General features: G+C 43.5%; 1 protein-coding gene across 2 annotated transcripts in view; it reads left to right on the top strand.

Annotated features, from left to right (window-relative positions):
- The window catches only part of LOC141085422 (cell adhesion molecule CEACAM1-like), a 60,767-nt gene that overhangs the window by 18,825 nt on the left and 26,427 nt on the right, over nt 1-15,515 (top strand). For both annotated transcript variants that reach the window (XR_012231296.1, XM_073570776.1), the window contains exons 3-5: nt 1,010-1,291; nt 6,516-6,797; nt 7,843-8,136. Coding sequence is in view for 1 of the 2 variants with exons in the window: in XM_073570776.1 (XP_073426877.1) it covers nt 1,010-1,291; nt 6,516-6,797; nt 7,843-8,136 (858 nt within the window). In the remaining variant the exon portion in view is untranslated. The remainder of the gene's footprint in view (nt 1-1,009; nt 1,292-6,515; nt 6,798-7,842; nt 8,137-15,515) is intronic.

Consider the following 15,515-nt stretch of genomic DNA (forward strand, 5'->3'; position numbering starts at 1 on the left):
TTCCATACATTTTCTAATGGATTCAGGCCAGGTGATTGGCTGGGCCATTCTAGCCACTTTATTTTCTCTGAAACCAATTGCGAGTTTCCTGGGCTGTGTGTTAGGGATCATTGTATTGCTAAAAACAGGCAGAGATGCTTACCTGTATAGACAGGCCGTAATACATCTGCGCTAAACAGGGTGCAGCGGACCAAGTAAAATGGCAGCTGCACAGGTACAAAATACCAAATGAGACAGCCAGCCTACAATCAGGGATTGGCCGTGTGGCACACCAGTGCAAAAAAATAATCTGTATGTGGCAGTGTTCACACAGGGAATGCAGAGCATCAGGTTCACAGCCTCTTAGTAACACCATATAGGGGGGCTGCCCAGTGCTAACTATAATGCATCCCGTGTGAACACAGGCCACAGTAAGCAGAACCACTGGGGCCCAACTGCACCCTGAAAAAGATAAAAGTGCACAAAAACATATCAATATATGTAAGGTATTGGTTGATATTCTGGCCATAATACCTAAGCTGGCAAACCGCTCAAGGTTCCTTACACTTGCCAGTCCTACTCTAACATGAAAACCACAGAAAGAGGGAAAAATCCTCCAATATTCAGGAAAAAACAAAAAAAGACAGAGGTGCTTACCTGTATAAACAGACCTCAATACATCTGCATTAAAAAAAAAGAAGAATACTCAGAGGAGCAGTAGGAATAAATTAAGAGAACGAAAGATGCCCATTTCTTACCTGGTGACATGTCCTCTTTAATAATGTTCTAACAAACTGCCATAAACTATATAATAGAGGATCTTTAGAATGTGACACCATCTCAGGAAAAATTACATCAGACATCTACAAAAAGCTCCAAAAACGACCAAACAGATATATTTTATATATTTTATTTCAGTTTTATAATGTTTTTATTGTTTCGTCACACACACTCTAAAATTCACAACAATTTTTTATTTTTTTTATTTACGTACTTTACATTAATAACTTATTTTTTTCTTCTTTTAAAGCTCCACTCAGTGCTCCTGTTCTCAGCTCCAATGTTACAATCAACAAACCTTTTGTTAATGGCACCGATGTGACCCTCCAATGTGATGCCAGGAATCAGACTGTGACTTCTTACACTTTCTACCGGGATGGTCAGAAGATTATCTGCTCTGAGCGCCTGATCTGTAGGGGATCATTCCTGGACTTCACACCAGTAGCTGATTATGACGGTGGATCCTACACATGCACCATCCAGAACCCCATCAGCACCAACACCAGCAACTCCCTGAATCTGACTGTATATTGTAAGTACATTGTCAATGTAGTTTATACTTTAGGAGGCATATTGAGCTTTTCTTTATTTCGTTCATATTTTTTTCACATAAACTGTGCAAGGAGTAAGATTTTCACATAATATTTTATATTTGCCATGCACGTCATTCACTCTGTTTCATGATGAGTAGATAATGAAGGGCAGATTGTCCTCCTCTCTTTGCTGAATGCTGTTTGTATTCTCTTCTATGTCTGTTCTAATTGTACTGTAATTATTAGATTGGAACTGACCAATTTTCCCTTCCAAAAGTTGATTCTGTACTGGTCATGTGCATGTGACGGACATAGAGGGGTAGGACAGAACATTTATCCTAATGTGCATCACATGACCAGAACAGATTTAAATTTACTGGAAATAGCCAAGAAAGGTCCATATTCAATACAAGTAAAGACTATGTTCAGGAGCACATTACATCTCTGCCTCTTGGCTTTCTGCTTGCCGGTGGATGGTGCCTTCCTGATGATTGACAGGTAGGGCCAGTAGAACGGTTACACAGTGCTGCCTTTACAGCATTGGAGGAGCTCAGTTGCACTGAAGCATGTCGGATGTAGTGATCCGGCTAGCTTCAAAGCAGTTCTTCCAAGCTCTAAAGAAGTGACCCTCAACCTTTCTTACCTTAAGAGCCACATTCAGCTCTGAGACAGGATCACAAGTCACATCCAGATCCCTGAACAATTACATCTAGAGACCCCATTATTAGTATAATGAAAGCCAAAGAATCCCCATAGAAATCACACCAAGGCAGTATACAGTACTTGCATCTTGCCTTACCCTCAGCCAGTTTTCTTACATCAAGCACTCCCGCCAGGCTATCACATCAAGCTTCAAGCACTCCTTCTATTTGGCAGTGTCATCTTATGTCCAGCTTAGAACTTACTTATTTTATCTCTCCAACCCCAAAGCTAGTACCTGCCCATCCAGATCTGCTCTTCTGTATAGGACTACTCAGAAAAGTCGCTATCTGAAGACCTGTTCAAGGCTGTTTACTAGACCTAGTGCTAATGCATCAAGCTGGCCGACAGCCACAAGCCCACATCATAAGCCTGTGAGCCACATGCAAAGAGCTTGCAAATCTGCGCTTACTTGTCTAGAAAACCAGAAAACTGTGAGACTGCACCCGGAAACCAGGTTAATGAGTAGTAAGCTATAGAATTTTAAAATACCTTAGTTCTTAAGAGCAAAGATTTTTAATAAGAAATAAATTGGAAAGTTGCTTTTTTTTTTACAAGTACTCTGCAATTTTTCCAATTTAACAAGATAAAAAAAACTTTTAGTATATTTAAAATTACAGACACTGTATACTGTATTACTCGATTTAAAGAAAATCATTTTAAAAGATCTGAACATCATAGATACACTATAGAGGTAGTTGAGGTTCTTAGAAGAAAAGGGAGTCTTACAATGGAGAAGCCATCTCAACATAGAATTACATTACTCTTATACAACCCAATTTGTACTTTATTGGAATATGTCCGGACAGTTATCACCAATTTAAATGTATCTGGCATCTATATATATAATTGCCTTAAACTGTCTGTCATCCACTTCCGTCAGGATGTCCCCGAATCCAACAATCCACCGCGCCGCACCAGAAGTACGCTGACTGCCATATTGGAATACCCAAGTGATAGGTATTCCAATATGGCACCCGCTGGTGGTACCAGGCCCTTCCACAGTACCCCCAGTGGGACTCCGCCGGGACCCCCCCGCCGCCGCTGCTGGACCCGCCGTTGCCTGCCCACCCACCTCCGTCACAGCCGGCAGGAAAGACCGCGACTTGCAGCCAGTGCTGGAGATGGGGTGCGGGCGCCGTCTGGAGGAGTCGCACCCCATCTCCAGCACAGGCCACAAGGCGCGGTCTTTCCTGCTGGCTGGCCGCTGCCAGGACCCCCCGCCGCTGGACCCGCTGCCGCTGAACCCCCCCCGCCGCTGGTCCCGCCGCTGCTGGCCATGCCGCCGAACCCGCCACTGCCTGCCCACCATGTACACACACGCACACGTACATACCGGTGACTACCTCTTGAAGCTCATCAAGAGAATGCCAAGAGTGTACAAAGCAGTAATCAAAGTAAAAGGTGGCTACTTTGAAGAACCTAGAATATAAGACATATTTTTAGTTGTTTCACACTTTTTTGTTAATTATGTAATTCCACATGTGTTAATTCATAGTTTTGATGCCTTCAGAGTGAACCTACAATTTTCATAGTCATGAAAATAAAGAAAACTCTTTGAATGAGAAGGTGTGTCCAAACTTTTGGTCTGTACTGTACACACACATATACACACACACACACACATGTACGTACACACACACACGTACGTACTGTGAGGTAGCGCTGTCATTTACTTAGGGGATTCTCGCTTGCAGCGAACAAAAACCAGTTCCGGCACGGATTTTCCAACAAATCATACAGTCCTTGCGGTTTATTCACGCCTCATAAACCACAGCAGCAACAGACAGTTCACTTAACAGCATTACCAGCATAGCGTCCATTATAATGCTTCACTCTGGTTATCAATGTCCAGTACGCAGGCTCTCTTAGCCTCTCAATTATCTCACCCAAGTCAGGGCTCCTCATGCGGCTTCAGCATTCCGCACACGTTCATTCCCTCCAGGGAACTCTCAGGCATACATCGCCATTGCTCACAGCGTCCACACGTGCTGTTAGTGAAGAGATCCTTCTCCTCACGGGACCTTCCACACTGGAACAACCAGGTCCCAGCATTCACCCCATGTGACCTATCCTGGCCACATTATAGGGTCCATAGCCACGCCCACCAGGTCACGTGACTATGACATCATCACAGGTCCTTCACCCACTCACATAGCCTTTTACTACAGGCGTTTTCAGACACACCCCTGGGTGGGTTTGTAGGTAACCGGCCCGCCCAACTCCCGAGTTACCTAGAGACTTCTCCCTTATACCTTGAAACAACCCCTCAGAAATATCATTGCTGATCAATATGCATAGCTAAGTCTCCATCTCAAAGGCACCCACTTTGAGATACATAACCATCCTTCAGGATTCTGCCACTCATTCTTTCGCTTGGAACCTCCACACAGCACCCCCTAGCGGACATAGTGTTTACTGCACCACAGTACACATACACACATGTACGTACACACACATGTACACACACACACGCGCACTCACATATACACACACACGTACTGAGATATACACACACGTACTAACATGCACACACACACATACACACACTCACATACACACACAAACGTACTCACATACACACACACGCATACTAACATGCTCACACATGTACTCACATGCACACACATACTCACATGCGCACACGTACTCACACACACGTACTCACATATACACACGTACTCACACACACTCACATAGACACACAAACTCACATACTCACATACACACGCACACTTACACACACTCACATGCACACACACTCACATACACACACACACACACTCACACACATACATGCACACACATGTACTCACATACACACACGTACTCACATATACACACGTACTCACATACACTCACATACACACACACTCACATACACACACACTCACATACACACACACTCACTTACACACCCACTCACATACACACACACACTCACTTACACACAGTCACATACACACACTCACATACACTCACATACACACACACGTACTCACATACACACACACACACACACACACGTACTCACACTCCCATACACACAAGCTCACATACACACAGTCACTTACACACACAGTCACATACACACACACTCACATACACACGTATACACTCACATACGCACATGTACTCACGCACACGTACTCACACACACACACGTACTTACATACACACACACGTACTCACATATACACACACACGTACTCACATATACACACAGGTACTCACATATACACACATATATACTCACATATACACACACATACTCACATATACACACACACATACTCACATATACACACACGTACAAATATATACACACACGTACTCACACACATACACACACATTCACACACACAAGTACTCACATACACACACACATACTCACACACATACTCACATACACACACACGTACTCACATATACGTACACACATACACGTACTCACACACACACGTACTCACATATACACACACATGTACTCATATACACACATATACTCACATATACACACACATACTCACATATACACACACATACACACACGTGCTCACACACACGTACACACATACACACACACGTACTCACACACATACACACACAGGTACTCACATACAAACACACACGTACTCACATACACACATGTACTCACATATACACACACACATGTACTCACATATACACACACATACTCACATATACACACACATACTCACATATACACACACATGTACACACATATACACACACACGTACTCACATATACACACACACGTACACACATACACGTACTCACACACACACGTACTCACATATACACACACATGTACTCATATATTCACACACATACTCACATATACACACATATAATCACATATACACACACATACTCACACACACGTACTCACACACACGTACACACATACACACACACACGTACTCACACACATACACACACGCACGTACACACATACACACACAGGTACTCACATACAAACACACACGTACTCACATACACACATGTACTCACATATACACACACACACACATGTACTCATATATACACACACACGTACTCACATCTCCAGCACAGGCGGCAAACCACCCTCTTTCCTGTCGGCTTTGACTGCACGGAGGTGGGTGGGTAGGCAGCTGTGGGACACACACACACACACACACACACATGTACGTACACACACATGTACTCACACACACCCACATGTACACACACACACACGTACACACATATGTACTCACACACACACGTACACACACCCCACACACACACTTCCCTCCCGATGCGATAGCATCGGGCACACCTCTAGTCTACTATAATTGGCATATAAAGTGTCTGGTATGAGCATTTTTAGCAAAATTGCTTGGTCGTTGTTGGGTTACATGGGGGACATCTTTGTCCCCAGAGTCAGGAGACTTAATTCTGAGGATGTGTATACACAATATATTATGGTCTATTAATATTAGACATTTACAATCCAACGTTTATGTTTCCTATGTCAGATCCGGTCTCTGATGTCACGATCACAAGTAATCTATCGGGACTTGTCTGGCCTGGATTAGATTCAGTAACCCTAAAATGTTCGGCTCAAGGTACAAATGTAAGGTACTCATGGAGTCTAAAAGGAGCACCGATATCCGGAGGAACCGAATATATTCTCACCGATGATAACAAAACTCTCATTATCAACCCAGTCTCCACTAATGACAATGGATCCTTCATATGTACAGCTAAAAACATAATAAACAGCCTGAACAGCAGTGACGTAATGTTCAACCTGGCCAGTAAGTAACACGCCATATCTGTGATATGTCATTCTTATTAGTAATCTTTTCAGAAAGGTATGGCTAGGAGGCAGCATTTTTTTTTTAAATACTTTAGTTGAAGGAAATCAGAATACATTGTTTAGGGTCACCTTCTATTACCTGAAGCAAGAGGTGGCTACAAAGACCCTTTCTTGCTCTTGAGGACCTGCCAGATCCACACATTACCTGGAGACCGCAATCATTTTAATTGGATCTGTGTAATGCTTCGTTTCTCCTGCAGAGGCGCTGCAATGAAATAAAACACTTGTGTGCTGGAGAACTAGTTTATTTAAACATTTCTTTCTGAGAGTTCCATAAATCAGACAATGCAATTATTTCAGCGTAAAAGAAAACACAATGTCACAAAGGCAAAAAACATAGGAGCCAGGAGATCAGGGACTATTTTCTTTTTCTTTTTTTATTCATCATTTGTGAATTTGTAATATCATGAAATAACCCTTTGAAAGTCCTAAAATAATTTCTAACTGTTCATTATACAAAGTGATAATGTGTAGTAGGGTTTTTTAGGTTCAGGTATAAGTTATTCTGTGGGTTCTGACACCCAAAACCTGCTCTGAATTGCTAGCTCTGCAAACGGCTGATTAGTAGGAGATGTCATTTATCTGAATACAACACAATCTGATATTGACAATCCACTTTAAGGCTAGATCATTAATATATGAGTGGATCAGATTTCCTCGGGGCTCATCCAGGACACAACATAGGTCGGGGTCAGACATGCGAGAAACTCGCACGAGTCTCGCATGTCGATACCCGGTACTGCCGCCGGCACTCGGGACCTGAGCGTGCGGCTGCATAGAAATACATGCAGCCGCACGCTCCTGTACAAGTGCCGGCGGCAGTACCGGGTATCGACATGCGAGACTCGTGCGAGTTTCTCGCATGTCTGACTCCGGCCTTATTCTTATGTTGGAGGAAAATTCCTTAACATTTTCTCTGAAACAAGTTTGTAATGGGAAATGTAACTTTTTAGTTAACACTTCATCTTTGGTTTTGTTCACAGCGCGGGTATCAGCAGTGACGCTGACCAGTAACACATCTGTGGTGCTCTGGGCAGGAGAGGACTCGGTGTCTCTCTATTGCTCAGCTCAGGGATCAGCCATTACCTTCTCCTGGAGTCTAAATGGAAGCCAAGTGTCATCAAAGCCTCCATATTCCATTACTCAGAGTGATTCTCCTCCAAACTCCAATCTCACCATCAGCCCCGTCTCTAAGACCGACACAGGACCAATCATCTGCCAAGCCACCAACAGAGCTAATAATATGAACAGTAGTGCAGCCAACTTCAATATCAAATGTGAGTAAAATTTTACATCTATCTATCTATCTATCTATCTATCTATCTATCTACTGTACCTAAATAGAAAAGACAGATAGCAGCACAAACTTGAGCAGATTTTGGGTGCAATACTTCCTGAATAATGCGGTTGTCCAACGCAAAATATAAATGGAAAAAATCAGAGAGCTCTCCAGTTCAAGGAAAAATTGTGGGCTTTAATCCAGCACCAAGTGGTGCAACGTTTCATCCTCTATCTATTATCTATTTGTATATCTATCTATCTATTATCTATCTATTATTGTCATGCTCGGACACGGGTATGTTTGACATACCACACAGCATATAATTACAAGGGGATGGAAAAAAGGAGAGGAAGGACCTAACGGTCTGGAGCGGGTGATGGGACACCTTCTGACACCAACATGTGCCTGTTCCTAAGCACCCCTAATGCCATATGCGGGACCTTCCCTCTGCCGCTATCACATGCCTAGTCCCTGGCTGTCACCTCTATCATCCCTCGCTAGTGTAATAACCGGTGTAGAGACACAAGGTTAGTGGGTTATCTCGTCCGCTGGCCCAGCCATCTTTAGAAAGACTGCATGGACTAGGGCTCATACCACTGAACATGTGCTCTCTCTTAGTGCGGGCAGAACCCTACTTAGACAACACAGGGTGAGGGTAAAACAGAGTGTCAATAATTTATTGAACCACCAACACACAATAGCAAATAGAATAGTCTCAGCAAATACTCAAGATGGTGCAAATTAGTCTCACCCTTCCGCTGACTCTCTGGGATTAGAACTGCTTCCAGTGCCAAGTACCCCCACCAGTGGCTCCCCACTTTTGGCGGTCTCCTCTTGTGAGGAGGTGACGACAAGCTTAGGAAACTGACAGTCCATTGATGTACGAAGTCAGGTGATTTGATTGTCCCTACCTGGATTTTCTAAACATCTTTGAGGGGTCAGTGATGGTCAATGAAGCAGCTCTGTATTTCTTCAGTTGGAGTCATGACTTCTGTAATGTAGAGTCTCCCATTTTTATAGGTCACAACTTCTCATTCAGTCATTCCAGCACAGGCTTGAGGAAGGTGGAAGGAGACTATCACTCACTGCTGGAGTGTTCAAACAACATATATAGATTATCCTTCATATTTTCAGAGCATCGATGGGTCATCAACATATTAACAAACATTGTGCCTTTGTTTCCCAAGGATAGTAGAACAATACTGGGACTGCAATACTAGGACAGATGCAATCGCTATTCAGCAACCAGTCAATAAATGGCTGCCATTGACTAAATATCCTCAGAGACGACCTGTGGAACACGTTATGGACATGCCTCACTGGGGGTAACTTCAACTGGAAGGTCCTAGGGCTGAGAACGACCACCATGCTCTACTGCCTGATCCCACTAAAACTCAGAGTCCTAGATGTGCACTTCTGCCTGATGTTTTTAGTGGACACCCACACATACTCATTCACTCACAGGTCCAGACCTGAACGTTTATTACCACACGTACGTTTGTAACAAGATGGTGCTCTCCTTGAAAGACAGAGAACAGAGGCATCCCCTGTGTCACAAAACTCTTACCCTCTGGATGCTCAGTGAAATTCACCACCCTCCCCTGACCAGTTTTTTCTGGGCGATCTAGAGTTAACCTGAGGTGTGGGTAGAGTCTCGCTCCTAATTTCCGGTAGACCCAGTAGCAACCTCCACCGAAGAAAAAGGGGTAGATTTAATCAAAACTGCAGAGGCCACAGCACCTGACCCAAGCAACAGTTTTTACAAAAATTGCTCCAATTGACTATTTCTCTGGACTGCAAATCACTAATCGGATTGTTTCTTCACTCGGGGAAAGCCTAAGATGATGGGAGTAGGCATACCCTCCAAGATACAACACAACAGGAACTCTTCATGAAGAGTCACTATGTGCAAGTTCACATTATGTACAATTTGGGCCAAACTCTTGTGGCTGAAAGGAACAGAATCAATAGCATGAATAGGAATGGATCTTGCTAGTGTCCTACCGATTAGACCATGGATCTGAGCAAAGCGAGAATCCACCAAACTAACTACAGGTGCACTATCCACAAGAAACGGAATAGTCTCTGTTTTCCCACAAACCACTACTTCAGCAGAAATTAAAAATGTAGATATAAAAGTGGAGGAAATGTACACACTCTGGTCGTCTCCCTTCACACGACCAGCGGAATGCAGCTTTTAAGATGGAGTAACATTTTTGGCGTGAGATGGACACACTTTAATGTAATGATCCACAATGCCACAGTAAAAATATGACCCCATCCCACGGCGAACTGCAGGCAACCTAATGTGAGAGGAGACACCTTCAAATGCATGAGTTCATCCCTCAGCACCTGTGTGTCCTCCTCCCTAGGAAGAACAGCGGGGGGAAGTGTCAATGTATGTCTAACCCTGAGGCATCTATCCACCCTGAAAGCAAGGGCCATGGCCGCCTCCAATGACATTGGAGTAGCATATTGCACCAGAGAATCCTGAAGCCTAGCAGACAGACACTGACAAAAATGACTCCAAGGTCAGTGGCCCATCTCCAGAACTCCAAGAAAAACTCCCCAGCTGGCCGGGCCCCCTGTATGATCTTATGGAGTTTAGACTCAGCCAGAAAGATAAAATCAGTATCACCATACACCAGGGCCAAAGCTGCAAAAAACTCATCCACCAACTGCAAAGAAGGAGAGTCAGTCGTCAGGGAGAAGGCCCAGGACTTGGAATCACCCTTAAGAAAGAAGACTACAATCCCCACTTGTTGTTCCTAACTTTCTGAGGAACGAGCTCGGAGCCTGATATATAATTACAGTCTTATATGAAAACCATAAATTTATCTCTCCCTCCAGAGAACCTGTCAGTGAGAGATATTTTGGGTTCCAGTTGAGCCAATGCATGCGCCGAGACCAACAACCCAAACATCTACTGAAACTGCTGCACCACCTTTGACCACAACTCAGTAACCTCATCCATGAGGGTCTGACTCAGTGGTGCAAAAGCATCAGCTTGAGCCATAGTGACTCCGGAAAATAGTGCAGGTCGGTTATAATGTCACGCTAGGACACAGGTATGTTCGGCAGACAACACAGCATTTAAGTACAATAGAATGGAAAAAAGAAGAGGAAGGTCTTAATGATCAGGAGCAGGGGATGGGACACCTCCTGACACCAACCTATGCCTGTCCCTAAGGCTTCCCTAATGCCCTATGTGGGTCCTTCCCCCGCCTCTATGGCATGCCTAGTTCCTGGCTGTCACCACTACTAACCCTGGCTAGTTCACTGGCCAGTAAGAAAGCTAGCGACACCAGTGCAGATGATATTACACAGGGAAAGAGACAAAAAATTGACTGACAAAAAGAATACAATTCATCTCAGAATTTGCTGCTAAGCTTCACAGCAGCAGAGTAAACTACACCAGGATAACAGAACCCGTCACAGGCGAGCTCCACACACCTAGCTGGTCTGCGTAGAAGAAAACTCTATAACCGACGATCAGCTGATGGGTCATGTGACTAATTAAAGGGAGGTGAGAGTGGTTACTACCAACCAACACCATTATCTATCTACAGTGCCATGCGAAAGTATTAGGCCCCCTGGATCTTTTCATCCTTTTCCCACATATCATGCTTCAAACATAAAGATACCAAATGTACATTTTTGGTGAAGAATCAACAACGAGTGGAACACAATTGTGAAGTTGAACGAAATTTATTGGTTATTTTAAATTTTTGTGGAAATTCAAAAACTGAAAAGTGGGGCGTGCAATACTACTTTATTCAGCCCCTTTCAGTGCAGCAAACTCACTCCAGAAGTTCATTGTGGATCTCTGAATGATCCATTGTTGTCCTAAATGACTAATGATGAAAAACATAATCCACCTGTGTATAATCAAGTCTCCATATAAATGCACCTGCTCTGTGATAGTCTCAGGGTTCTGTTTGATGCACAGAGAGCATCATGAAGTCCAAGGAACACAACAGGCAGGTCCGTGATACTATTGTGGAGAAGTTTAAAGCCGGATTTGGATGCAAAATGATGTCCAAAAACTTTAAATATCCCAAGGAGCACTGTGCAAGCGATCATATTGAAATGAAAGGAGTGTCATACCACTGCAAATCTTCCAAGACCCGGCCGTCCCTCTAAACTTTCATCTCAAACAAGGAGAAGACTGATCAGAGATGCAGCCAAGAGGCCCATGATAACTGTGGATGAACTGCAGAGATCTACAGCAGAGGTGGGACAGTCTGTCCATAGGACAATAATCAGTTGTGCACTGCACAAATCTGGCCTTTATGAAAGAGTGGCAAGAAGAAAGTCATTTCTCAAAGATATCCATAAAAAGTGTTGTTTAAAGTTTGCAACAAGCCACCTGGGAGACACACCAAACATGTGGAAAAAGGTGCTCTGGTCAGATGAAACCAAAATCAAACTTTTTGGCAACAATGTGTTTGGCATAAAGGCAACGCAGCTCATCACCCGGAACACACCATCCCCACTGTCAAACATGGTGGTGGCAGCATCATGGTTTGGGCCTGCTTTTCTTCAGCAGGGACAGGGAACATGGTTAAAATTGATGGGAAGATGGATGAAGCCAAATACAGGACCATTCTTAAAGAAAACCTGTTGGAGTCTGCAAAAGAACTGAGACTGGGACTGAGATTTGTCTTCCAACAAGAAAATGATCCCAAACATAAAGCAAAGTCTACAATGGAATGGTTCACAAATAAATGTATCCAGGTGTTAGAATGGCCAAGTCAAAGTCCAGACCTCAATCCAATCAAGAATCTGTGGAAAGAACTGAAAACTGCTGTTCACAAATGATCTCCATCAAACCTCACTGAGCTCGAGCTATTTGCCAAGGAAGAATGGGCAAGAATTTCAGTCTCTCGATGTACAAAACTGATAGAGACATACCCCAAGCGACTTGCAGCTGTAATCGCAGCAAAAGGTGGCGCAACAAAGTATTAAGTTAAAGGGGCCGAATAATATTGCACTCCCCACTTTTCAGCTTTTGAATTTCCACAAAAATTTAAAATCTAATATATAAAGCTCAATGTGGGTGTGTATGTATGTATGTATGTATGTATGTATGTATGTGTGTGTGTATGTCCGGGATTGGCATCCGCACCGTCGCAGCTACAGCCACAAAATTTGGCACAGTCACACGTCTGGACCCCGAGAGCGTCATAGGCTATGTTGTGAGGCGAAATTTTAACCCCGCGCGTTCCAATTCACCAAACAATTTTGCCCCTATCTACATAATGGGGGGAAAAGTGTGTGTGTATCAAGCCCCGCCCCTCATTATGGTGTCACAATGGTTGCCATGGTGACGCTGATGTCATCATAGGTTGCAAGCCCCACCCCTCATTATGATGTCATAATGGTTGCCATTGCGACGCTAATGTCATAATAGGTTGCAATGGCGAAGATGCTGTCTCAATGATTGCTATGGTGACGATGATGTCTTAATAGGTTGCAATGGTGACGGTTATGTCATAACGGTTGCCATGGTGATGATGTCATAATGGGTATATGCGCACGGGACTATGGGATGGCGGATATGTATTATGGGTATATGGGCACTGGACTATGGGATGGAGGATATGTATGACGGGTATATGGGCACGGGACTATGGGATGGCGGATATGTATGATGTGTATATGGGCACTGGACTATGGGATGGAGGATATGTATGACAGGTATATGGGCACTGGACTATTGGATGGAGGATATGTATGATGGGTATATGGGCACTGGACTATGGGATGGAGGATATGTATGATGGGTATATGGGCACTGATCTATGGGATAGAGGATATGTATGATGGGTATATGGGCACGGGACTATGGGATGGAGGATATGTATGATGGGTATATGGGCACTGATCTATGGGATGGAGGATATGTATGATGGGTATATGGGCACGGGACTATGGGATGGACGATATGTATGATGGGTATATGGGCATGGGACTATGAGATGAAGGATGTGCGATGGGTATATGGGCACTCAACTATGGGATGGCGAATATGTATGCTGGGTATATGGGCATGGGACTATGGGATGGAGAATATCTATGATGGGTATATGGGCATGGGACTATGGGATGGAGGATGTGTGATGGGTATATGGGCACTCGACTATGGGATGGAGGATATGTATGATGGGTATATGGGCACGGGCCTATGGGATGGAGGATATCTATGATGGGTATATGGGCACGGGACTATGGGATGGAGGATAATTATAATTTGTTATAACTAACCACAGTTAGTTACTATGCCCGGGCAGCGCCGGGCTCTTCAGCTAGTAACCAATAAATTTCGTTCAACTTCACAATTGTGTCCCACTTGTTGTTGATTATTCACCAAAAATTTACTTTTGGTATCTTTATGTTTGAAGCATGATATGTGGGAAAAGGTTGAAAAGTTCCAGGGGGCCGAATACTTTTACAAGGCACTGTATCTATTATCTATCGATTATTGGTCTACTAGCTATATAATAACTATCTATTATCTATCTATCATCTATCTACAGCTCTGGCAAAAATTAAGAGACCACTGCAAAATTTTCATTTTGTCTGATTTTTCTCTTTATAGGTATATTTTTGTCGAATTTCCAAGCCCTAAATTTTGTATTTATTTTCAGAAAATGAGAAATGGTCAAAATAACTTAAAGCAGTGCTTGCAGACCTCAAATAATGCTAACAAAACAAGTTCATAATCATTTAGAAACAACAATACTAATGTTTTAACTCAGGAAGAGTTCAGAAATCAATATTTTGTGGAATAACCATGATTTTTAATCACAGCTTTTGTGTCTTGGCATGCTTTCCAGAAGTCTTTCACACTGCTTTTGGGTGACCTTATGCCACTGCTCGTACAAAAATGTAAGCACTTCTTTTTTGTTTGATGGCTTGTGACTATCCATCTTCCTCTTGATTACATTCCAAAGGTTTTCAATGGGGTTCAGGTCTGGAGATTGGGCTGGCCTTGACAGGGTTTTGATGTGGTGGTCCTTCGTCCACACATTGATTGACCTAGCGGTATGGCATGGTGCATTGTCCTGCTGGGAAAAACAGTCCTCAGAGTTGGGGAACGCTGCCTGAGCAGAAGGAATCAACTGTTTTTCCAGGATAACCTTGTATGCGGCTTGATTCATACATCCTCTGCAAAGTTAAACCTACCCAAATCCAATCTTGCTGAAGCATCCCCAGATCATCACTGATCCTAAACCAAATTTCACAGTGGGTGCAAGACACTGTGGCTTGTACGCCTCTCCAGGTCTCCGTCTAACTATTTGATGACCAGGTATTGGGCAAAGCTGAAAATTAGACTCATCAGAGAAGATTACCTTACTACAGTCCTCTATG

Source organism: Dendrobates tinctorius, unplaced genomic scaffold (genome assembly GCF_039654945.1).
Source record: "Dendrobates tinctorius isolate UK_male_01 unplaced genomic scaffold, ASM3965494v1 ptg000028l, whole genome shotgun sequence".
Classification (NCBI taxonomy): Eukaryota; Metazoa; Chordata; class Amphibia; order Anura; family Dendrobatidae; genus Dendrobates; species Dendrobates tinctorius.